We start from the raw sequence: 24,036 nt of genomic DNA, 5'->3' as shown, positions 1-24,036 counted from the left end.
CATATTCCCAGTTCTCCATTGTGGATATCAACGGACGACCCCACCCTACCCACCCCTTTGCTGTATACCCCACCCCTTGTAATATAACATGGACCCGTTGTCCCAACCCTCTCATCCGCATCCCATTCCCTACTGCCCCACATGCTTCATTCCCTTTTAATTGGAGTCTTTGATACAAGGGATCCTTCCTCTATCATGTAAATCAATAACAACCTTCGATCCTTTAGCTTCACCACCCCTTGTTTCTGATTATGAACCCCTCACTTGACCACCCCTACCCATCCTGCTTCCGTTACTACAGTTACCTAGCGACCGGCATGGCAAAGTCAAACGGATGAAGTGGTAGGAGGAGGAGACGCTTGTTGCTGCATCTTCCCAAAACTTCCCATGTCGACCTGGAGCGACGACCATGTTCGCTGCGAGGCAGGTGGAATCCAAGCTTGCATGCTCCGTGGATTCAGATCGCGGTGCCATCAGCGTGAGAGTAGCCCATGAGTCTTCAGCCCACGAGCTCCTCCTCGTCAGGGACCTCCTTGCTCCTCGGGCAGCCTCAGGGGCAGGAGAATCCTCGACTCTACAGCTGGAGCCACGTGGAAGCGGCTGAGGTGATCGAGAGACTCGGCTACCCTGAGATAGCCGAGAAATGCCGGGAGCAAGAGATCCGAGGAGCGCGCTTCATCAACGTGGAGCATGCAACCATCATGAAGTTGTTCCGATGTGGTGAAAATGTTGCAAAGAGCATCCTTGAACGATTCCGCAGCATCCGCAGCGAGGAACTCAGGAGCCTCCCACGGACGAGCAAGCAAGCTCTGACCAAGATCGAGACGAGCAGGAAGACGGGAAACTTAGTTCTCAACGAGATGAAGCTCACAGTCTTTCCTGGTTTGATTTGTGATATCTTCATCCTGTCAAACATCTCAGCCACCAAGAATGAGATCAAAGAACTCCCTGCTGAGGTCGGGCTGCTTACAGCCCTCCAATCTCTCAAGCTCGGAAAGAACCGTCTGATCGCGTTGCCTCCGTCCATAGGGAATCTGACGAACCTCCAAGTGATCTCCCTTGAAGAGAACAAGCTGAAAGAAATCCCATCACAGATAGAAAATTGTGGGAGCTTGAGAACCATCGACGTATCCCACAACAACCTTCGCAGATTACCGTCAGTGCTATACAGATGTCAAAAGATCACCAAATTGAACATTGTTGCGAACCCGTTGAATCTACCAGCAGATCTTATGTCTGGTGGTTACAAGACCGTCTTCAAAGTTCTAGAGGCAGTTCACATGGCGGAAGAGGATTGCGCTCTTACACTTCATGATGTCACGTTTCAATCGTTACCAGGTAAGAGGGGCAAAACTCTCCCCTCCTTCACCGTTTGATTGTACGTGCAGATTTTGTTCTTGAGATGCATTTTCTCACAGTTTTGGACCTGCAGCGAAACAGGTGAGGTCATGATGTCGGCAATGGTCAGTCGTTGAGCTTCTTTAAGATTGCAGGACGTGAATCGAATATCCGAGATGACGAACCTGGAATCTTTGATCCTCTCAAGCAACTTGATCGAGCGAATCCCTCTAGGGCTGGGAAGCTTGACGCATCTGACACATCTCGATGTTCGAGACAACCCTTTGAGCTCGCCTCCGCAAGCTCTAGCAGGTTTGAGCACGCAGTCGTTTCTGAGATATGTCAACGTGAAGCGGAAGCTGTGGTTTGAGAACCTGGACGAAATGTATTCGAAGCTAGACGATGATGGAAGTGGAAAGATTAACACCAAAGAGTTCTTTGATGGCCTGAAAACAATTTCTGTGGAAGGCTTGAACAAACACGAGTTGAAGTCATACGTGCAGGAAAATTGGCATGATGAAGTCATGACGAAAGAGACATTCTACAACTTGATAGAAACGTTTCTAAGGCAATCTCCATCGCATCGAGTCTTCACGCTGGACTGGTCTGGCATAGGAATGCCTTCTTTCAGCCTGGACTTGAACGTGCCGGAAGTGATCGAGACTCTCGTCCTGAACTCAAACTTCATCTCGGACCTCCCAGCTGACTTCACCCGACTTTGCTCTCTGCGCTACCTTCACATGCAGCGGAACCACCTCGTCCAGCTTCCCCGGCCTCTCCTGGCTCTGACCGCCATCGAAGGACTGTTCTTGCAAGAGAACAAGATCACCAGGATTGAGGGCATCGTGTCATTGCGAAGTTTGAAAGTTCTGGCCCTGGATGGAAATCAGTTGACGACTTTGCCCAACAAAATGTTCACAATGGACGCACTCGAGCGTCTGTCGGTAGCGAACAATCCGCTGCACATGCCTCTGAGGAGGATAGCGCTAGAGAACATCGAGTACGTCAAGACCTACCTGCGGATCTTCCATGAAGCGCAAGTCAACGGCAAACTTGACCTGAGCTCCATGGACTTCCGAGAGCTGCCCTATGAGGCAGACCTGCAAGACATCGGCACCCTCAACCTCTCGAGCAACAGGTTTCATACGTTACCAGAGCAGCTGGAGTTTGCCAACAGCCTTGTGCACTTGAGCGTGGAGAACAACTTTCTAGAGGAGCTTTCCTCGTTCTTGTTCTATTCCCTCACCAACTTGACCTTCCTGTCTGTGGAGAAGAACCGAATCGACAGGATCCCACGAAAAATCTCCAGGCTGAAGCTCTTGAAAGAGCTGCGAGTTGCTCATAATCAGATCGACAGCATTCCTTACACCATGAGTCTACTCAACAACTTGAAAATACTTGACGTCTCCTCCAACCACCTGACCTCGTTTGACACTGTTCTCACTGACATTCCTCAGTTAGTCGTGCTCAACTTCGCCAAGAACGCTGCTACCGAGCTCCCTGTGGAGATCGCCAAGATGACCAACCTGAGAGAGCTGTCGGTGCAAGGCAACCAGATCAGAAGCATCCCCGACGTCTTCGATCGACTCTACCTCAAGACTCTTGACGTGGACAAGAACCCTCTAGAGCACATCCCGCTCTCCATTGGAGCCCTCAAGACTTCCTTGGAGGACATCAGGTGCGACAAGTTCCTCCACTTGGAAGACCCGCCCGACGCCATCGTGGTACGAGGAACCGCTCCCTTGCTGGACTACCTCTATCGGCAGTACTTCGCAGCCTCTTCCCAGCAGCTGGACCTCAGCTCGTTGAATCTCGGCAAAGTCTCTGCTCCCCTCCGCACGCTCAACAGGTTGTGCGGGGGCCTGCGGGCCATCGACTTGTCCAACAACCACCTGACGGCAGTTCCTCGAGACATCGGGATTCTCAGCTCGTTGGAGACCTTCATCGTGAAAGACAACCAGCTGTCAAGTTTGCCACCTTCTTCCAAGGAGATGGTATCCCTGACACACCTCGACATAGCGGGGAACGAGTTCGGGTCAGTACCCGAGATCCTGACATTCACTCCGCACATCCGTTACCTCGACATGTCGAGGAACAAGATCGCTTCTCTCTATCGTAACATCGACGACATGTCTGAGACTTTGACCGATACCGTCAGAATCACTCAAAGAGCTGGCGATCAGAACGCGGACGGCAAGTCAAAACTTAGAAGTGTCATCGATGCCAAGGTGCGTGGACAGGTCATGTTGAGCCTCAAGTCAAAGAACCGGTCGAAGAAGATCGCTGCATTGTTTCAGCTGACCAACCTGGAGGTCCTCTACCTCCGATACAACCAGGTCACCTTCCTTCCTGGTAGCATCTCCAAGTTCACCAACCTCAGAGAGCTGGACTGCGCGTACAACAGCCTGGTCGACACTCCCCCTGACATCCGGGAGCTGAAGCGTCTGAAGAGGATAGACTTCTCCCACAACTCGTTGCGCGGTATCCCTCCAGACATCGGGACGCTGGAGGAGGTGGAGTACCTGGACTTATCGTACAACCAGCTGCAGGAGCTGCCGAGAGAGGTTGGCTTCATGACAAGCCTGCAGTCTCTGGACTTCTCCAACAATCAGATCGTTTTCTTGCCGGTCGAGCTAGAGGCTCTTGAGACAAGCCTCACCCTCCTCTCTGCGGACAACAACGCCATCACAGACCCGGTGAGGCTCGATCGACCCTGATGGCTGCTGCTGACCTGAACTCACAGCCGAACGAGATCTTGAAGCAAGGTCGAGACGCTGTCTTCACCTATTTCCGACGAGTCCGCAACGGACAACGAAGTCGAGACCTGGTACTGATCGACATGAACCTGACGGTTCTCAACATCAACTGGTGGAACCTTACTGTCCTCACTGCTCTGGAGATCTCCGGGAATCACGTTCAGGAGCTGCCGTCCACCATCCGCCTGCTCTCCAACTTGGTCCTGCTGAAGGCCCCGGGAAACGATCTGAAGAGGATCATACAAGGCGACGACTTGACCTGCTTTCCGTCCCTCTCCCGCCTCGCTCTCAAGGACAACAGCATCGTGTCGATCGATCGGCACATCGCCGACCTGGTCAACCTGAAGGAGCTGGACATGTCGTCCAACACCATCGACACCGTCACGCCTGAGATAGAAAGATGCAGCAAGATGAAGCGGATGAAGATCTCGCAGAACAACATCCGAGAGCTTCCTAAGGGAATCTTCAGGATCTCAGGGTTGAATCAGTTCATCGCCTCCTGCAATTCAATCTCGCTGCTGCCAAACACAGTCTGTTATTGCGTGTCCCTGAAAGAGATTGACATGTCTTTCAACCGCCTTGAGACCCTGCCGGTGGAACTTGGGAACCTGAGGAACCTTGAGAGGTTTGACCTGTCTTCGAACCTTCTCAGCAGGCTTCCCAGCTCCATCAAGAGACTGGAGAGTCTCGTCTACTTCAACGTCAACAGCAACAGGCTGACGACTATCCCTCCTGAAGTCAAAGGTCTCAAGAGGTAACCATCTCACGTTGCTGAACTTCATGGTGACAGCCTTTGTAGCTTGATCGAACTGCACTTGAAAGACAACCTGCTGATCTCGATGCCTCCGGAGATAGGCTCCTTGTCCTCCCTTACTACCTTGTCTCTGGATGGCAACCAGTTCATGTCCATCCCAACGACTGTCAAGAAGCTGGAGAATCTCCGTTGTCTCTCTGTCAACGAAGAGCAGACCTTGTCTTTGCAGACGGTGCAGCAAGACGATCTCAACTCGATCGAGCTCGTGCCGCTGTCGCAGGAGAAGGCAACCCTGCGCACGATTCCCATCGAGCACATGATGTCCGGGACGCAGGCCATGAGTAAGTTCTTCGACCGGATCCACCAGCGCATGAGCGTCCCAAGTTTGAACCTGACGCACCTTCAGCTCACCAGCATCCCCCAGGAGGTCTTCACCTTCACTTCCCTCACCGTGCTGGATCTCAAGGAGAACAAGATCGACTTCCTGCCGGACACCCTCGGCGTCTTGACCGCCCTGACTCAACTGGATCTGTCGGAGAACCTCCTGAGCAGAATCCACGAGGGCGTCGGGGCCCTGAGCAACCTGACATGGCTGGGGCTGGGGAGGAACAACGTCAGCGAGATTCCCCCATCCTTCAGCAACCTGCAGCTGCTCACCTACATTGACCTCCACGTCAACCACATCCAGTCGCTGGCGGCAGACGGAGGGAGCGCAGGGAGCGAAGGGGTGCTGGGGCTCAAGAGCCTGCGAGACTTCGAGTGCTCTTACAACGTGCTGGAGGAGCTGCCGGACGTGTCGGGCTGGTACAGCCTGACTCGAGTCAACGTGTCGCACAACCACCTGCGGGAGCTGCCGGAGATGATTTTCCAGCTGTTTACCCTGGAGAAGTTGGAGGCCGGCGACAACCGCCTCCGGTCCGTCTCTCCCTCCATCAGCCAGCTCAGCTGCCTCACCCTTCTCAGCTTGAAGAACAACAACCTGCGCGTCCTCCCCCGTGAGCTCGGCAGGTGCACAGGGCTGAAGACTCTCTCCCTCAACGCTAACGACATCATCGCCATCCCCGATCAACTCTGCGGCCTGGCTCGCCTGCGGCGCCTGACCGTCTCTGCCAACCACATCGTCGAACTACCATGGCGCATGGGGGACCTCGCCTCCTTGCAGCGAGTGGACGTCAGCTCCAACCCCCTCCGCTTCCTCCCGCCATCCCTCGGGGCGCTGGAGGCGCTGGAGAGTCTGGACATGTTCGAGTGCGAGGACTTGATCGACCCGCCCGAGAGCATCAACTCGCGGGGGCTGCGAGGCACCATATCGTACCTCAGGAGGGTGTGGGAGGGCTTCGAGACCAGGAGGATGGACCTGACGGGGATGGACATGGGGAAGCTTGTCCTCCAGCTCGACCACCCCCACCTCGCCCCCCTGCTACAGCTGCAGCTGGACAAGAACGGCCTCTGCTTCCTGCCCGACACGATAGGCTGCCTGGTCAACCTCCGATCCCTGCGGTTCCGGGACAACCTGATCATGAGGTTGCCGCCCTCCTTCTCTTCCCTCACTTCTCTTCGCGAGCTCGACATGTCTAAGAACAAGTTCACCAACATCCCCCAGAGCCTCTTAGACCTGACGGGACTCACGCGGCTGAGGTGCGGGCACAACCCGATCCCCTACTCCCTCTCCACCTCCTGGATCGAGGACGACGTACGGAAGTTCCTCACCAACTACACGTATGAGACGATCGGCAAGCGGATCAGCGCGATGTGGAACAACAACAACCGAGCGGAGGTCTTCCGGGCATGGCGGATCTTTGTGCAAGACCAGTGGACCAGCGAAGACTGAGGACACAAGAGCAACGAGCTTCATAAGACTCGGTTATCGCACTTGACATAGCAGAGGACACACAGTCGCTGTGGTTGGAGGGTTCCTAGTTCAGGCAACACCACACGCAAGTCCTTGGTCTTCCTGGTCGCCCAGAGCTCTCTCGTGAAATCTGCAGATCAAGACAGTCAGTCACGAACGGATCTCGACAGGCGACCTGGCAGGTTGTCTGCAGCAGGAGCACAGTCCATGCAGCAGATCATGCCGCATCTGAAGGCGAGGGGGTCAGGACTAGAGCAGGAGCTTCCCAGCCCTCAGCTCACTGCATGCAATGCTTGGTCGCTTTGGCTCGATGGGCGTCTGACTTGAGGATGAAAATCTCGCAAACGTCTCGCTCGCACACTTGGCAGGCTCGCCACTTCCCCTCCTCGTCTACCGCCGACTGAAGTCTCCGAGTCACCTGCGCGGGTCCATCACGATCGGAGCCGTCGGGCTGGCCGGGCCAGTCAGGACTTCAGTCAGGACCTGGTGCGAGGAGGCGAGGCGAGCCCGGAGGTTCATTCCGCGGATGACGTTCAAGTAGGCCTTGACGTAGTGGTCACTGATGGACCTCATGTGGATCTGAATCCACTGATACCACAAGGGTCACGTCATGACATCAAAGCTGCGAGTCACCTGAAGCTCGGAGTCGGAGTAGTTGGTGAGCACCGGCGCGTACTGGCCAGTGGCGTGATCTTCCCTCAGATGGAGGACTTGACCGGGAACCACGAGGTCTCCCGCATAGTTCTTGGGCGTCTTGAGTTCGTTGATGACGTGTTCTATGCCGTCCAGTGACTCTTGTTTCTCCTCCTCCTTCTGTGCCTGAGCCTGATACGTCCGACGTCAACAGCAAGAGAGTTCCGTGTTTTCACCTCACCTTGTTCCAACCAACATATTGCCAGAAGTTCTGTAAAATAGTTACATTAAACTGTGAATTTCCCGTCTCCATCATACCTCATAGTCAGTGTCGATCTGTGAGTTACACCAATCCCGTTCCTCTACACGGCTGAAGTGCTATCAAGAGCAGACGAATCAACGAGAGCAGGTCAAGATGCCAAGACATGTTACCTTCTGCAGACGTATGAGGTTTGTAAACGAAAGCCGTGGGATCAGATCGTCTCTGTGAATGATCGACACGACGTACGGGCTCAGCTTCTTCGACAGGTTCTCGTCAACACACGCCGGCATGCCGAACCCGTAGGCCTTGATGTCTCGCTTGCAGAAGGTGGGAGAAGCGAGGAGCATGGCAGTCAGGAGGGTGACGGTCCCTGCTCCGAGAGAGTGACCGACCAGCCGGATAGAATAGTCCGCAGGGAGCAGCGTCAGCAGACTTCGAAACCCCCGATCGTACATCAGGCACCTTGCCCCCTTCACCATGCCGCGATGCACAAACCCTTGCCAAGTCCGAAGAGCTTCGAGCTCCTGGGGTGAGTTGCAGAACTGTTCCTCGAAGTGGCTGATCAAGTGATCGTATCGGAAGTCCAAGTCAATCAAGTGATCATTCTTCCCCTTGGACCCTCTAATTGCAAGGAGCAAGACTTTCTTTTCCCTGTTGATGAAAAGAGCGAACGAAGGGCACTTTGCTCCGAACGTCTGACTAGCAAGCCGCATGTCTGCTGCTGATTCCGGCATGTGATCGATGAGGCAAAATCCCTCTTGGATCATGGACTTCTGCATGAACCAAGATGCCTCCGCTTGCGGATCGGCAGACATGGAGCTCCGATCTCCGGCATCGTACATCAGACTCGCTAGGTTCAGGTAGTATGAGGACTCTTCCAGCAGTTGATAGGCCTTGCTCAACACCTCCCTCGGTTGATCCACAAGACTTGATCCTGGACTCTTCAGACGGTCAAGAGTGCGATGAAGGCTGTAGTAGTAGAAACGTTTGCAGATGTCGAAGGCTTCTGCCGCCTTCTGCCTGCTGGACAAGGTTGATCTCTTGCTCTCTGCCGCCCCACCCTCAGCCTCAGCCTCATGCTCAGCAGATTTCTGAGCGATGAATTCTCCCAGCTGATCGAGCACAATGTTCCAGGCGTCCATGAACTCTTGAGACAAGAGGTACTCCCTGAATCGATACCCCTGCGCCGCGAGCTTGACTGCTGTCAGCCCAGCGCGGATCTTACCGCCGGCAACAAAGTTGACAGCTTCCAGCGCCGACTGAGCCACTTGCGAGGTAAAAGCTCGCTGCTTCTTGGCAGGACGAGGCCACGACGGTTGAGCGCTGCTGTTCAGGTAATCCTTGAGGCGAAGCACCTTAGCTGAGAAGCCGAGAAAGTGTTTGGCGTCGTCAGAGGCATCACAGTCCAGTGTTGGAAGCCACCCAAAGACCTCGTGCTGGCAGAGCTGGTGAACTCGATCAGTGTCGGAGAGCAGCATAGCGCTGTCAAGGTCCTCAAAGATGGTCGACGACAGGAAGACTGTCATGTGTACACTGCAATCCACACACAGCCAGCCATCGCAGCACGTGCACTTCGTCGCATCCTTCACCTCAGCTCCCTCCTGGCTCGGCTCGCTTGCGTCCTCCTTGCCCTCCGACATCCTCGAAGCCGCTGCCGCATTCCTCGCCTCTCGGATCGACTTGGGTCGGCTGCATCGATCGCAAGAGGCCTTCGGGTCCTCCTTGCGAAGCGAGGACAAGCTGCGATGCCAGAGCTGCTTTGGGATCTTTACCCGCAAGGAGCATCCTCCTCCGTCTATCTCGCACACATGGCGCGCGCAGACTCGGCAAGAATGGCTCTTTCGTACCTCCTTGAGGAAGGGATTCTGACAGGATAAGCAGGATAAGATCAGTCAAGTGTGGGAGGAGGAGGTTGGAGGAGGTTGGAGGTTGGAGGTTGGAAGAGAAAGTTGAGCAGGAGCAGGAGCAGGAGGGATGACGTAATGGTGTAGAAGGGGAACACGAACCGCTGAAGGGATGAGGAAACGGAGGAGGCAGATAGGTGGCAGGAAGACGAGGAGCAGGAGCAGGAGCAGGAGCAGGAGCAGGAGCAGGAGCAGGAGCAGGAGCAGGAGCAGGAGCAGGAGCAGGAGCAGGAGCAGGAGCAGGAGCAGGAGCAGGAGCAGGAGCAGGAGGAGCGTAGAAGACAGTTCTCACCCTCATCCTTGTAAGCGCTGCTGTAAACTTTCCCCCGCAAACTTCGCAAGCGCCATCGACAGTCTCCTCCATTGCGACAGCACAAACCAAAAAAGAACAAAAAAAAGAAGAAGAAATGAAAAAAAAAAAGAAAGATCCGACAAGGAGGTAGGATCTGACACCAATGTGAGGAAGGGAGAGGAGAGGAGAGGAGAGGAGAGGAGAGGAGAGGGGAGGAGAGGAGAGGGGAGGAGGAGGAAGAGGAGGGGTCAAGAAGAAGAGGAGGAGGCAGGAGAGGGTTTGGGGGGGGGGGCTGGAGGATGAACACAGCAAGGAGGGAGAAAGGGGAGTGAAGGCGAGTGAGGCCGTGGGGCGGAACAAGAGGGGTGAATGAAGGAGTCAGGGAAGAAAAAGCAGCGGGGAGAATCAGGTCAGGGGGCAGAGAGGAGAGCTGAGGTGGGGAGCAGCAGTGCATGATATGGCTGAGCCAAGGGATGAAGAGTTTTGTGAATCTGACGGAAGGATTTCGCAAGGGTGTTGCAATGTTTGGACCCGCCACCATGCTGGGAGGATGAGGTTGAGGACTGAGCTATGAGAGAACGGATCTGGGAGACGATAGGCATCTTGTTGCTCTTGCTGCTGGTTCCCTCGCCATCGGCCAGGGCATCATACCCAGTCGCGTTCGGGAGGTCCACGATGGATTTGAGGGGAGGAGGAGAGTTTTTCAGGGGGGCAGAATCGAGCGGGATGGAGGTTGACGAGGAGGTGAGAGGATCCAGGGGGGCTGCTGTGTGCTGAGATGAGCTGCGGCAGAACGCGGACAAGGGAGCGATACTTCGAGCAGCTGCGCAGGAGGGGAACTTCGACATGCTGCAGATGCTTCTGCTTCATGGAGCAGCCGTCGACGACGCGGATCCCGACCTGCAATGCACGTCCTTGCATCATGCGGCGAGATATGGTGGAGGCAGCGGTACCTACGGAGGAGGCTCGCTGACTGTTCCTTCAGGAGACGTCAGGTGTGTGGAGCTGCTGATAGAGCATGGCGCAGACGTGAACGCAGCGACGAGGAGGTGAAGGAAAGTCTTTTCCCGCTCCTCTTGACCCTCTCCAGCGGCTTCAAGCCCATCCACTTTGCATCCGCGCATGGCTGGGGCCAAGTCGTCAACGCGCTCGTGTCGGCAGGTGCGGCTGTGATGGGGGGGAAAAGGGCGTGCTTTGCTAACGAATGAGGGCAGGAGCAGACATCGATGATGCCGTAGCCCTTGACTTGTCCTTCGACGCTTCTCCACAGAGTCCTGAGGAGGAAAGGTACATGCAAGCCTTCAAGCTTGCTGCTTGCTTGAAGCAGTATCCAAACATGCCGACCAAGTGCATTGAAGTGCCGCAGAAAGGCTCTATGGGTAAGGATTAAAACCAGAATGCGGCATGTTGAAGTACTCCTAGCAACATACAAGGGGGAGGGGGGCAAGGGCTCAAGTGAAGCTGATGTACAATCTTACGTGAACTGACATTTCTACCGGGATGTGAGATTCCGATCGATCGATCCAGCATGACCATGTGATGGACAAAACATCGATGATCCCCCCAATGAGGATAAGAGATGCACTAGACTATTGCTATGCACACGTGAACATTTACAGTCTTTGCCTCAGTCGCCTTCTCCAACAACCTTGTCCTGCACCCGGTCTTCCTTCACCTCAGCGTTTGTTCCTTGGATGGGTCCGGCTGAGACTTGAACCCGCCGGTGACCTCCCTGTAGTGACCGATCAGCGAGACTGGAAGAGACTGAAAGGAAGTGCCTGTTCCCCTCGACAAGCCCCAGGGGCTCAAAGAATCCTCATGGCGCAGGATGGTCTGGATGGGGGAGGCTTCCAGAGTTTTCATCGTGTCGTCTATAGACAACTCGTTGTCTGACAACCAGTGGATGTTCGACAGAGCCTGGAGACAAGCTCAGTCGGTGATGCCTGTCGGATCGGGCAAGGTGAAGCAACCATTGCCTGACGATCGCTCCCGCCCGTGAAAGGAACAATCGGTGAAGGATCTGCAAAGGATATTCAAATGAAGGCCTACTCAGCACCGGGTGAAACTCACTGCAAAGATAACTCTGCTGTAGAAATCAAAAGCGTGCAGTTAGAGCGGACCTTTTACACATGAAATCAGCAAACCTGATCGGATTCCTTTGATGGAAGTACTGTAACGCTGTTAGATCTTGGTTTCTGCTGATTGGACCTGGGAGCCAAGAAATCTGTAAAGATCAAGTATTCAAAAGTAACAAATGAAATTTACTTGCTGGATTGTGAGTTTGTAGTCAACAACGGGCTTGCTACACGAGTGTATGGCGTACGCGGGGCTCGACCATGGTTTCTTGACTCGTTTCGGCTTCTAACCCTACAGAAATCTCAAAATGATTCTTAATGGATTTCACCAGAAACTCCTTACCACCATCGATCGTTGACCAACTTGTTCGTTGTATTGTTGATGTCATGAGCTTCTTCATCATCGTCTATGATCTCGTTTTCTTGTTCTGATCCTTGGACAAGGACTGTATACATTTTGTTCTGCCAAGGTCGCATCACAGAGCCAACACTTCAGCTGTTTTGACCTGATACATCCTTCGATCTTGGTAATGTTTGTCCATGTAAGATTCTTTCTTCTGTTCTGTGGTGTCAGTTTCCTGTCATGACATCCATCCGATTACATCAGGTTTGTTTGCAGTCCTCGCTCGTAGCACATGGTGCGAAGCTTCGAACATTCCGGGTGACTGAGCGGACTGCTCATGGTTCTCCGTTCGCATTTTTGCGATGCTCGGCTGTAGTTCGTCGATCTGAGACAAGTCTTGTGTGGGAGACGGCTGAGGCGATTCGTATCTCTTGACGTCGGCTCTGGACCTTATCTTGCTACTTGTCAATGCTGCGCGTGCAGTGCAGAGAGAGTCTTGGATAACGATGTTGTTTTGGATGCTCTCCACAAGGCTTGACCTCCTCATCGGCTCGGTCGAGAGCCGTGGCTCGTTCCCCCGATCACTCGATGACGGCGAGTAGACTTTCTTGTTGTTGCTCAACAGCCTGTTCAACATTCTACTAGCAAACTTCAACTTTTCTTCCCTGCTGAATAGAAGGCCTGTATCAGGCATTACGCTGAACTGTGTCAAGTTTGACTTGCTATCGGGCTGTGACAGTCTCGATGAACCCAGCGCTCTATGGCTGCTCGCCACTTGGAACTGGAAGGGCTTGCTCCTGCAGTTACGTCAGTTCCCTGGCATGGCAGGAGGACGGCAGCAGGAAACCTGTTGAAAGAGCGGAGGACCCACTCAGTGTTCTTGGGTTCTCTTAGCAGCCAGTCTCCCCTTCGCTCCTCCTCTTCTTCAGTTGCCCCCTTTCTCCTCCGCGGCACATTTCCTGCCGCCATTCCTCCAGCAGGGGTGCTGAACATTGACAAGCGGTTGAAAAGGCCCTGGCCCGGCGGGCCGGCGGGCCGGGGCCCAGTCCCAGGCTGGCCCGGCGGAGTGCGCCGCCGCCGCGGGGATGACTCCCGGGGCGGCTGCCGTTATACACTCTCCGAGGTATCAGTTAAGTTTGGGGGACAGCAGTCGGCAGGATTAGGTTTGGTTCTCGCTGTCTTTTCTCTTCTCGCCGTTTGGCCTGTGCGACATCCTGATTGTCCTCGTACTGCTTCTCGGAAGTCTCCGACACGACCACCCCGTGACATCCAGACACCCGGCGCACATCATTGTGATGCCGGGGCATGCGATCAGTGACTGAGTCACTTGGGGACGCCGGGCCCGGCCGCGCCCGGGCCCAGCCTGTGTCGGCCGCCGGCCCGGGCCGGGATCCGGCCCGGGGGCCGGCCCGGACCCGGGGCTTCGGCTGACTTACAGTTACAAAACCGTTATTACCAACTCAGTGTTGGGGTATATCAAAACATCCGCATCGGGGGGTGGGGGGTGGGTTTTTGTGTTGGGGTCGGGATGGCACAGTTGATGAGACTCTTCATGGCGGTGGCGGCGATATGGGGTGGAATGCTGCCCTCCTCCTCCTCCTCCTCCTCCTCCACCACCACCACCACCATCTCATCATCATCGTCATCATCGTCATCATCGTCATCATCATCATCATCATTTCTATCGTCCTTGCACTCCTTGTCCTTCCCCCCAGTTATTCTTTCTCTCGCCACCAGGTCACAGCTTCCTCCTTTCATGACGTGCTCGTGCGCCTTTGCCCAGCCTCTCTCATTCATATTCCTTCCCACGGTCCCCGATCTTCGGAGGAAGCCGCTGCACTCTCCACGAGTTACGAGGCAGTGCCCCATGGACGTTAAAGGAAGATTCTATGCCCATCTCAATGTAAGGCTCCCGTTCAGGACACACTCATCCGACAGGCTGGTGATCCGATCGCTCTCTCCAGGGCACAGCTCCAAAGGGGTCATCCTCCTCAGCGCCCCCCAGCAAGCGATCGAATGCTGCAGCTACCTGAAGGACCTGGGCTCCTGTATGAAGAGCGGGAAGTGCAACTTCGACGAGGCCATAAGCATCTTCGTGCAATCTCAGCGTTCTTGGTCTATCCTTGAGCAGAAAGAAGCGCTGGAGTCACTGGCGACCTGGTATGTTCAGATAGCGCAGAAGGAGCAAGGAAGTTTGTCGCATGTGGATCAGCTCTTGCAGCTTGCTTCCAGCCGACGCCTGTTCTGCTCCCACAAGTTCTATCATTTGCTCCTGGCAGTCATTGTGGAGTTGAGGAAGCAAGGTTGCTGCAAGATTTACGATGGGGAGAGGATCCTGGGAGAGATGGCCGCGCAGGGAGTGCCGCCGGACGCGTCCACCTTCGACTTGTTTTTCAAGATCATGTCGAACAAAGCTCAGGACAATCCAGTCGGTTCCAACGAGTTGGAGGCCTTTCGGAGAAGAGCAGCCTCTGCAGGAGTGAAGCTGAAGGTAGGAACTTGGATCTCGTTGGCTCAGTTCTTGGCCGAGCTTGCAAGTGAGGGCAAGGCCTGCGGGGAGGATGCTATCAAGATGTTGGATGAGTTCTATAGCGTGAAACGGACTCGAGTATCAGTTCGTAGCCAGACCGTCTTGTACAACTCTGCAATGCTGGTTGTTGCCAACAGGATCCGAGGCTTGGAAGGCAACGAGACAGCTGCTTCCTTGGAGTTCACTTACATCCAGAAGGTTATGGAGCACATGCAGAGCAATGAGGTCAAGCCCGATGTCGTCACGTTCAACACTGCCTTGAGCGCATACAGCACTCTAAGCCAGCTGGGAATCGTGACGTTTAACAGCTCAATGGAGCTTGTCAAGAGAATGAAGCTGATCGAAATTCAGCCTGATGTCATTTCGTTTAATACTCTGATGAAGATTTCTTTCGACTCGGCTGACCTCAAGAGCACCATAAGAAAGAAGAAGAATCTGGTTCCTGCGACGCAGAGTCTTCGAGAGATCGACGAAATATTCCAAGTGATGAAAGAGTTTGAAGTGAAGCGTGATCTTGTGTCTTTCAATACTCTGTTCTACTCTGCTGCCCAAGCTTGCAAGAACGGGGTAGACTACAACGGGAGTCAATCGTTGATGTGGTTGGATGAGATGCGCTCTATCGGAATTATGCCGGATACAGCATCATTGAACTCTCTTCTGATGTTTGTTGGAAGTCTTTCTTCACGTGGCAAACTGAAGGTAGAAGAGATCTGGACGGTAGTTCAAGAAGCCAACAAGCTCGGGGCAGTGTGTGACATTCAGTCTTACAACCTCATCCTGTTTGCGATTGCTGGAGCAATATACCACGACAAGGCAGCGATGAAGGACGTGAGATATGTGCTGAAGACGATCGACGATGCTGGGCTGACCATGAACACCTACACCTGCAACTCCCTCTTCGAGATCATGAGCCGCATAGCGAGCCGCAGCCGTCTCAATAAGGACGCTCCTTCCATCACCATCAAAGACGTCCGGGAGATCTTCCGGGAGATGAAGAGCAAGAGCATTGCCATGGACGTTGTCACTTTCAACAGGTCGCCTCTACCTCCTCCCCTCTTCCCTCTCTGAACCTCACTACAGTGCCCTCTGCTGTGTTACTGCCCTGGCCAAGTCCAACGCTGCGAGCATTCGGGATGCTGAAGATTTCATCTTTGAGATGAGGAGGTTGAGCATCTCCCCGGACATCATCACTTACACCAAGTTCCTGGAGGTGAAATGACGACTCTTGCAGTCCACCACCACCACCACCTCCTCCTCCTCCTCCTCCTCCTATCCCACCTTCCACTCGATTACCTTCCTCTTCCTCACCTTCCCTAGTCTTCTCCCTCTTCTTCCTCCTCGTTGCCAATCTCTGCCCTAGTCCAACCTTCATCATTTCTCCTGATAACCTCAGTCTCAAGCTCGCGCGGTTTCTTAACCATCCTTCCCATCTTCCTGTCGCTCGCTCCCTCTCCTGCTCTTTTCTGTCGCTCGCTCTCTTTGAACCTCTCAACTTTTATCAGATCATCGCCGTACAAGCCAAAGTCGGCAAGGTGGACGTGAGGGAGGCAGAGCTGGTGATGTATCAGATGCAGCAGGAGGGCATTAAACCCTCGCTGGTCACCTATAACGTGCTGATGGAGGTCAGGATTGCTCGACTCGCTTCCCTTCTTACTTTACTGCAGGCCATGAGCGGCTTCTTAGCATGGAGGAAGGCGAAGTTTGAGGAGGCAGAAGCAGTTCTGGAAGCGATCGAGGCAAGGGGATACACGCCTGATGCCTACACCATCACCTACTTCTGCCATTGTGCTCGTCTGACAGGGGGAATGAGGCAGGCGTGCTCTTGGAGGGCAGCAGATGTGCTGACTCGTCCTCCAGGATGGTCACTCCCCAGCGTGTCAATGCGGTTCAGCGGGCATGGGTGGTTTTCAGGAACCTAAGGATGAGCAAGAGGACGACGGTGACAGGATGGAGGCTGACGAGAGTTGAACCTGAGCTCCTGCTGTGCAGGTTGCGTATGCAGCTATGATGGATGCCTTCGGAGCTGTCGGAAGGAACCAAGTACGTCTGCTCCCTCCTCTTTCCACCCTTCCTCCCTCCTTCTCTCATTCACTCTACTTGCTCAGGTTGGCTTGGGGCTCCTTGACCTTGCAGAAAGCCATGGCCTCATGCCAGACACGGTGATGATGAACGCGGCGCTGCGATGGTAACTCGACCTGTCTCCCTCCTGGCCTCTCTCATGCTGCTCCCTAGCTGCGTCGATCACAAGGAAGTCGAGGAGATCGTTGCCAAGATGGATAGGATGCACATACCCAAGAACAGGTACTGGCCCCTTTCAGCCTCGTCCTCCCGCTGACCCTGAGCTATCTAGCGGGACCCTCAAGCTGATTGAGAGGGCCAGGCTTGGAGCCGATCTCACTCTCAACTACAAGTACTTCCGATGACTCGTTGAAATCTTCAACTTTCAATCGCAAACTTTGAAAACACGCTGCTGGCATTAGCCACAACTACATGTGGGTATCGATCTCCTAACTTCACTCCCTGCTTACATCCGTCCCTTCCTCCGCCTCACGAGTGGATTGGCTTGTCATAGCAGGCCATAGCAGCCTCCTTGATGGCCTGAGACCCCCATCAATCGACGCAAGTCAACAACAGCCTTGACGTACCTCTGACAAGGTCGGATGTGCATGGCAAGTGCGAGCAATGTCCTCGCAAGATGCTCCGTACTCGATAGCGAGACCAGCCTCGTGGATCTGCTCGCCAGCGGCGTTGCTCATGATGTGCACACCGAGGATGCGATCAGTCTTCCTGCGAGGAAAGCATGAGGATCAGGATGACTGGCTGTTGGAGGGTCTCACTTGTCCGCCAGGATCTTGACCATTCCCTCGGCGGAGGCGACAGCTCTTGCGCGGCTGTTAGCGAGGAAGGGGAACACTCCCTTGGAGTATCTGCGACAAGAAGCGTCAGGCACGAGCTGGTCCCATGAACAACTACTCACTCGATCTTCGCCTCCTGGAGTTCCTCCTCAGTCTTGCCGACAGAAGCAACCTCAGGGTGGGTGTAGATGACCGAGGGGATCGCGTCATAGTTGATGGTTCCGTGCTTTCCTGAAATTGCCTCCGCAACGTGAACACCCTCCTGCCGGCACGAAGTGATTTCGTCAGCTCAGAGCAGAGCTAACAAGGGCTCGCAACCTCTTCAGCCTTGTGCGCGAGCATGGGGCCCCTGATGCAATCGCCGATGGCATAAATGTTGCCAACCTTAGTCTTGAAGTGATCGTCGACCTCGATCCTCTTCTTGTTGTCAAGGGTGACTCCAACCTGAATGGCCGATCATCAAGGCTCCACCCCTCGAACTTATCCCATCACCTTGTCCAGGCCAAGATCCTCAGTTCTGGGTCTGCGACCAACAGACACAAGGGCGACGTCGGCCTCAAACTGCATTGAATTCCTCAGTCTCGTCGTCCTCTCCTCCCTCTGTCCCGCTGACCTTCTCCGGGGTACCACCAGCAGCCGGTTCCATGGTGATGGTCACACCATCCTTGCGAATATCGGCAGCGGTAACCTGCGAGCGAGGAATCTGCAAAGCGCAACGCCAGAGAAGGAGGAGGTACCTTGGTGCTCATCTTGAACTTGAAGTTGAGGTTCTTCTTCAAGGACCTCTGGAAAGCGGTGATCAATTCCTGTCCACCAGTCGTCACTTCACGGACAAAGGTCTAACTCGTTGAAAAACCTTGTCCATGGTTGGGCAAAGCTTGTCCATGAACTCGATCACAGTGACCTGCACTAGAGTTCAAACAACGAAGTGTCTTGTTAAAGATGATTGGAGATAGTAAGAGTCATGTTGAAGATAATGCAAGATGGAAGATAGACTTGACACATTCTCACATTGGCGCCAAGTCGGGCCCAAACAGACCCGAGCTCCAAACCGATCACACCTCCTCCAATGACCGCCAACGTCTTGGGCACCTTTTGAAGCAGAGCTCGATCAACTACAGACTTCAATCAGAGATGTCTTGTCACCTTGTCGAGCAGAAGAGCTCCAGTGGAAGAGACGCAAGTGCGGTCCGTGAAGTCATTAAAGGGCATGAAAGGCAACTCAACAGGCTCTGAGCCAGTGGCAATGATTGTGTTCTTCGCTTTGATGTTGGTCTTCTTGCCATCAAGCCCCTCAACCTTGTGCGCAGACAGTCAGAACATGCTTCTGAACATTTTGACGCTAACGGCTAAATGTCTTTGCAAAACAGCAAGTACATAGCAATACACAGGCACAAAACTAAGAGCATTAGTTGCATACCTCGATGGTAGTAGCATCAACAAATCTCCCATATCCCTTGGCATATTCGACCTGGAAAACCCATTAGATGAATCTGTCACGAGCTAACGAGCCTACTTTGTTCTTCTTGAACAATCCCTCAATACCCTTGGTCAAACCTGTAAATCCAGTAACTCTACAACGAACAGCCCTTCTTCCAATCAAGCAGAGGTATCTAACCATCCACAGCAGATTCTTTTTGAGACATCATTGTCTTGATGTCCAAAGTAACGTTTCCAACATTGATACCCTGAAGTCAATTCAGCGCTGCCTTTAGCACGTGCCAACAGCTCACGTAGTTCTTGAAATGAGACGTGGCATCGAAGTACATTTGAGAGGAGTTGAGGAGGGCCTTGGAGGGGATACACCCGACATTCAGGCATGTCCCACCGAGAGCCCCTCGCTTCTCAATGCAGATAGTCTTCAAGCCCAACTGTGCAGCCTTGATGGCCGCGACGTAACCGCCCGGACCACCACCAATGACCGCAACATCGAAATCTGGAAATATTCCTCCATCAGAACACTCCCAAATCTTTTGAGGTCATGAATCAAAGTCACCTCCTCCAGTAGAGAAGTGGCGAACAGCTGCACGCACAAAGAAGACCTGTGCAGAATCATGCGTTAATCCTTTCACAAACTTTGCAGGCATCTTGCTCGATTCGGTTGTCTCCACCGACAGCTTTTGTTCCCTCGAACTAACTTTCTTCTATCCCACACTCTCACCATGGCTCTTGCTCACTAGCATGGACTTACGATCGATAGTTATCAACCAACAAAACAAAACAAGCACCAGCATCAGCATCAGTACCATCACAAGCACCAGCATCAGCATCAGTACCATCATAAGCACCAGCACCAGCACGCTTGTCTCCTGTTCATGTTATCCACTTCCATGCCCCCATCCTCATCCTCATTCTGTTCCTGTTTCTCACTTTCTGTTCGTGTCTGCGTCTTGCTATCTTTGATTCTTCGCTCTGTAAACCATCTCCTCCTCTTCCTCCTCTCCTCCTCTTCCTCCTCTCCTCCTCTTCCTCTTCCCTCACCCGTCCGCGCATCGCCGACAGCATCTCCGCGCGTCCTTGCAACCCAATAACCCCCACCCCCACCTCCTCACCCCCATTCCACCACCCCCACTTCCCAACCCACCCCCTACGTCCCCTCTTTCAAATCAAGAGCACCCCGTTTCATCCAACAAGACCCTACTTTGTCAGCACCACCCGTTCGAAATTTACCCCTACCCACAATACTAGATACCCTACCTGTCTTTCTCCGTTGCAATATTGGTAATATATACCAGTGATTCTGTACTACCTACCCCTTAAATTTCACCCAGTTTGAAGCAGACCCTATGCAATTCCTTGCTTCGACACCTACCCTAGTCCATGGCAAAGAACCCTACCCTAGCTGTGCGCTTATTTGTGCTGACACCACCCTTCGTTATGTTTTGGAAGGACAGCAACTTAATTTTGTTTGGTGGATACAGGAACCATATAAGATGATACACTTGCTGCCCAACTATGTTCATTAATTAAATTTTGGTGAGTAAAATTGAATTACCCAGGATCTCCTACCCCACCCCCGCAAATGAGAGAGCACAACTCACCTTGGCACAGGAGGGGTACAGACAAAGGATGTTGTAAAACCATGGAATTAAGGGGGTAGGTGGTGAGAGGGGGTGGGTGCGGTCTAGGGGAAGTCTCTAGAACATGTGATGATCTCCCTGGGGTGGGGTCCAGAACCCTATTTACTTTCAGTCCGAGGTAGGGGTGGGTATATACCCACCCTATGTCATATGAGACCGATTGTCTTCAGTACCGGTACTCTCTCAGTCGTCAGCCCGTTACACCGTTGCAGAGATCCTCCAGCAAACGGTTATTTACCGTTATACCGTCGCTCCATGGAGATGAGCCTGCCTCAGCCGTTCCCAAAGGAAACCAATAGCCTCCACCCCACCCTTTCATCCACCACCCCCTTTCTCGACTACCCTTCATACTATAACCCTCTATTTTCATACATTTTTATCATAAAATGACCGGTCCTGAGGAGAACTACTACCCCTACCCTAATTCATGGCATCGATCTCACCTGGCATACCCCTGACTTCCCCCATACCCCGGCCTGTACCTCAAGACCACCGTTACAATGGCGATCCTCCTCCTGCCCCCCTCCTGCTCCCCTCCTGCTCCCCTCCTTCTTCCCAACTACTTCTCCTCTTCCTCTTCCTCTTCCTCCTTCTCCTTGACGATGTCTGACTGAAGCATCCTTTCGTAATCTTCCTTGTGCTATTGATTCGTGATATGTTGTACACCTCAACCACGAAAGGAAATGACTGGTCGCTAAGGATTGCTTGTTTTCGGTGTCGCTGCTATACTGACATCTCACTTCACGTTCGATGTTTTGCGATCATTTGTGTATTTCCTCTGCTGGTGACTGTATGTGCTTGTAATGATCTCCCATGCCAATTTCGCTCCTTCTTTGATATATTGCAAGACAACCCGCTATTGTTTTCCTGAACCTGTTGCTTACTGCCCTGACATGTTTGGATCTTAACAGAGGCAGATGGAAAGAGGGATGCAAAGATGCAAGGCCTCAATCGAAGACCTGCAGCTTGCTTTCTTATGGTTAGTCCCTCCCCATGTTCTCCTAGACGAGAGTTGATCCGCGATGTTTCAGCGGACTTCATGACAGGCTCGGGAGCGTGAGCCCAGTGAAACGTCTGCATGTTGACATGTGCAAGTACATAGCTCAGGTAAGATGGTTGTTGTCGACCTCACCTTCGTGATGCGTCGAAGTAGATCGTTTGTGTTCACTTACGAGGTTTCTGATTGCTGAAACAGGAAGCAAAGTACTTTCACGTCTCACACGTCAAGAGAGGTTCGTGATCATTCCCGTTGCTGCTATTGTTATTTCGTGTCGTGTCGTGTCGTGTCGTGTCGTGTCGTGTCATGTCCTGTCCTGTCCTGTCCTGTCCTGTCCTGTCCTGCCCTATCGTGTCCTGTCCTGTCTTGTCTTCCAACCCAAGTAACCCGATATCCCTACCAACAGAGCAAGACTTTGCAACGATCAGCTCGGCGATCAAGGAGGTTCCGGAAGGGAGGTGTGGGTTTGAAACCCTGCCGATCGGAACCCTTGTTGTCTGACACTTGGACTTCAGCGTTATCTTAGTGCATGAGGGCGAATACACGGAAAGTCAAGGGCTGAAGATCTGCAAACGACTGACACTCCAGGCATCAAGTAAGTTCCTGCCGCTTTCCCTCCTTGTCCCCTGTTGCGAAGTTTGAGTAAGAGGTGGGAGAAGAGAGAAAGTGGGAAGTACAGAGAGATGGAGAGGGATGAATGGAGTGAGCGAAGAGGAGGAGGGAGGCGAGACAGGGGGAAAGTGTAACTGTGTGATTGTTTTCGTAAGGATAGGAAGGGATGGTAGGGTTGACATGTGGGGCAAGATTGAAGACGACAGCAGTGGAGAGCATGACTGAAGTTCTTTTGACATCTCCTCACAGACTACGAGCGGGGAAACTCATTCCTGAAATGCTCCCTGGGGGGCCTGGCTGACAAAGATGACATGTCCAACAAGCTGAAAGAAGTATCCTCCTCCAGCTCCTCTCCCTCCTCTCCCTCCTCCCCCTCCGACCTCGAGTGGCCCGAGGAGCTGCTCATGGCGATCCCTCCGACGCTGGGAGGAGGGATCCTGGCCGGTCCCATGGACGAGCAGGAAGACGGAGGGAACAGGGAGGAAGAGGAAAGAGCAGAGGAGCGGTTAAGAATCCGGTCGAGGCTGCAGGAGGAGAAGGAGGGCAGGGGGTTGGGAGGATCGCGAGTGGTGATGAGGATGTGGAGCGGGGACAGCAAGGTTCCCCCAAGGTACCTGGTGTGCGTCGTCGGTTCCCAGACGCACGTAGAGATCAACGGGCTCACGATCATGCTGCTGGGAGGACGGAGACCAGAGGAGGCGGAGGGGGCGAACGCTGGCGATCGCTGCGAAAGCAGGGAGGAGGGAGGACGAGGGGAAAGAGGGGAGGGAGGGGAGGGAGGGGATGGACGGGATGGGGGGGCGCCGGATGGAGGAGAGAAATCGTGCACATGCGAGGAGGAGGTAAGATGGAGATGATGATGGAGATGATGATGGAGATGACAATGATGCTGATGATGGAGATTGAGATGATGTTGATGTTGATGTCTGAACGTGATCACCAAGGTATTGGTCAAGTTGGTGGTGACTTGGTGACGTAGTGTTGTTGTTGACGATGGTGATGATAGTGGAGAGAAAATTGATTTGTGACAGTTTCCAAACATCCGACATCGTCGAAAATGCTGCCTTGAAATCTTGAGTGGAAAAATTTTTCTGTCCAAGTAAGTTTGAGATGTCCTATGTACCGCATGAGCTTTCTTTTTCTTTGTTCTATTCACCACAAGAACTTTTATTTCCCTCTGCTCTTTCTACCCTTCCCTCTCCAGCAGCCCTTGCCCCCGCTGTCTCCTGCCTTCGCTCTTCCATTCTTTCTCGTGCGATTTCTCACCTATTCTCTGCCTGCCTGCCTGCTCGCGCCTGCCTGCTCCGTTATTCTGTGATGACTTGTTCCTGTTCAACTACATCTCATTCGCCCTCTTCATCCTCGTTCAGATGTACCATCTTCTCGGAAGAGCACGATGGTATCACTGTCCTCGGTAGTGCGAAAGCCCTTTTGGTCGACACACAGGCATGTCCATCCCCCGCCCTCCTCCTGCCTCTTTCGTTCTTCTTCTATCACCTTCACTTCTCCTCTCTCCTACTCCCCTCACATCTTTCAACTCCTCTCCTCCTCTCCTCCTCTCCTCCTCTCCTCCTCTCCTCCTCTCCTCCTCTCCTCCTTTCCCTCATCCGATCCTGACTCTCCTGGTCTTCCTCCTTTCCTCCCCCTTCTCATCAGGTCTCAATGTGCGGCAAACATGGAGTAAGCGCTCTTCATGGAGCTCTTGTTGAGGTAAATATGAATAGAGGGGAGGAAGGAGAGGGGAGGGGAGGAG

General features: G+C 53.4%; 7 protein-coding genes across 7 annotated transcripts; 4 read left to right on the top strand and 3 right to left on the bottom strand.

The window, feature by feature from the left end:
• Positions 1 to 860: 860 nt before the first annotated feature.
• GUITHDRAFT_74163 (hypothetical protein) lies at positions 861 to 6,679 on the top strand (the record flags this gene model as incomplete). Its single annotated transcript, XM_005829178.1, has 7 exons — positions 861 to 1,156; positions 2,627 to 2,912; positions 3,618 to 4,034; positions 4,679 to 4,848; positions 4,894 to 5,014; positions 5,708 to 5,950; positions 6,281 to 6,679. 7 exons carry the CDS (start codon positions 861 to 863, stop codon positions 6,677 to 6,679), a joined length of 1,932 nt encoding a protein of 643 aa, XP_005829235.1.
• A 217-nt stretch (positions 6,680 to 6,896) lies between these two features.
• On the bottom strand, positions 6,897 to 7,641 carry GUITHDRAFT_153632 (hypothetical protein). Its single transcript, XM_005829177.1, has one exon. The coding sequence runs from the start codon at positions 7,271 to 7,273 to the stop codon at positions 7,115 to 7,117; it is 159 nt and encodes a 52-aa protein (XP_005829234.1). The 5' UTR covers positions 7,274 to 7,641; the 3' UTR covers positions 6,897 to 7,114.
• Positions 7,642 to 10,466: 2,825 nt separating this feature from the next.
• On the top strand, positions 10,467 to 11,181 carry GUITHDRAFT_141449 (hypothetical protein; the record flags this gene model as incomplete). Its single annotated transcript, XM_005829176.1, has 4 exons — positions 10,467 to 10,535; positions 10,584 to 10,840; positions 10,882 to 10,952; positions 11,006 to 11,181. 4 exons carry the CDS (start codon positions 10,467 to 10,469, stop codon positions 11,179 to 11,181), a joined length of 573 nt encoding a protein of 190 aa, XP_005829233.1.
• Positions 11,182 to 11,462: 281 nt separating this feature from the next.
• On the bottom strand, positions 11,463 to 13,202 carry GUITHDRAFT_111814 (hypothetical protein; the record flags this gene model as incomplete). The annotated part of the gene is made up of 9 exons (XM_005829175.1): positions 11,463 to 11,708; positions 11,762 to 11,811; positions 11,862 to 11,877; positions 11,936 to 12,015; positions 12,127 to 12,158; positions 12,210 to 12,328; positions 12,373 to 12,444; positions 12,502 to 13,006; positions 13,057 to 13,202. The coding sequence occupies 9 exons, from the start codon at positions 13,200 to 13,202 to the stop codon at positions 11,463 to 11,465; spliced, it is 1,266 nt and encodes a 421-aa protein (XP_005829232.1).
• An 874-nt stretch (positions 13,203 to 14,076) lies between these two features.
• On the top strand, positions 14,077 to 17,162 carry GUITHDRAFT_111813 (hypothetical protein; the record flags this gene model as incomplete). Its single annotated transcript, XM_005829174.1, has 9 exons — positions 14,077 to 15,773; positions 15,820 to 15,949; positions 16,242 to 16,361; positions 16,404 to 16,555; positions 16,597 to 16,678; positions 16,729 to 16,779; positions 16,845 to 16,924; positions 16,972 to 17,040; positions 17,090 to 17,162. The coding sequence occupies 9 exons, from the start codon at positions 14,077 to 14,079 to the stop codon at positions 17,160 to 17,162; spliced, it is 2,454 nt and encodes an 817-aa protein (XP_005829231.1).
• Positions 17,163 to 17,166: 4 nt separating this feature from the next.
• Positions 17,167 to 20,097, bottom strand: GUITHDRAFT_153631 (hypothetical protein). Its single transcript, XM_005829173.1, has 17 exons — positions 20,076 to 20,097; positions 19,591 to 19,636; positions 19,328 to 19,530; positions 19,213 to 19,282; positions 19,111 to 19,151; positions 19,015 to 19,065; positions 18,741 to 18,893; positions 18,606 to 18,686; positions 18,451 to 18,498; positions 18,332 to 18,400; positions 18,208 to 18,282; positions 18,087 to 18,155; positions 17,913 to 18,038; positions 17,717 to 17,856; positions 17,577 to 17,666; positions 17,385 to 17,526; positions 17,167 to 17,337 (listed from the first exon to the last, which is right to left on the bottom strand). Exons 1-17 carry the CDS (start codon positions 20,085 to 20,087, stop codon positions 17,287 to 17,289), a joined length of 1,467 nt encoding a protein of 488 aa, XP_005829230.1. The 5' UTR covers positions 20,088 to 20,097; the 3' UTR covers positions 17,167 to 17,286.
• Positions 20,098 to 21,591: 1,494 nt separating this feature from the next.
• On the top strand, positions 21,592 to 23,140 carry GUITHDRAFT_111811 (hypothetical protein; the record flags this gene model as incomplete). The annotated part of the gene is made up of 6 exons (XM_005829172.1): positions 21,592 to 21,653; positions 21,706 to 21,781; positions 21,870 to 21,906; positions 22,078 to 22,135; positions 22,187 to 22,266; positions 22,533 to 23,140. The coding sequence occupies 6 exons, from the start codon at positions 21,592 to 21,594 to the stop codon at positions 23,138 to 23,140; spliced, it is 921 nt and encodes a 306-aa protein (XP_005829229.1).
• Between the last annotated feature and the right edge of the window lie 896 nt (positions 23,141 to 24,036).

The sequence above is a fragment of the Guillardia theta genome, assembly GCF_000315625.1.
Source record: "Guillardia theta CCMP2712 unplaced genomic scaffold GUITHscaffold_54, whole genome shotgun sequence".
In the NCBI taxonomy this organism is placed as follows: Eukaryota; class Cryptophyceae; order Pyrenomonadales; family Geminigeraceae; genus Guillardia; species Guillardia theta.
The sequence above is the reverse complement of the archived record's forward strand: the minus strand, read 5'-3'. Positions and strand labels throughout refer to the sequence as shown.

Excerpts from the sequence above, each read along its gene's own strand:
- GUITHDRAFT_153632 (XM_005829177.1), bottom strand. The coding sequence starts at position 7,273 with ATGAGGTCCATCAGTGACCACTACGTCAAGGCCTACTTGAACGTCATC.
- GUITHDRAFT_153631 (XM_005829173.1), bottom strand. Across the intron at positions 19,152-19,212 it reads AAAAGAATCTGCTGTGGATG|GTTTGACCAAGGGTATTGAG; the intron begins GTTAGATACCTC and ends CTGGATTTACAG. Across the intron at positions 17,667-17,716 it reads CTCCAGGAGGCGAAGATCGA|ATACTCCAAGGGAGTGTTCC; the intron begins GTGAGTAGTTGT and ends TTCTTGTCGCAG.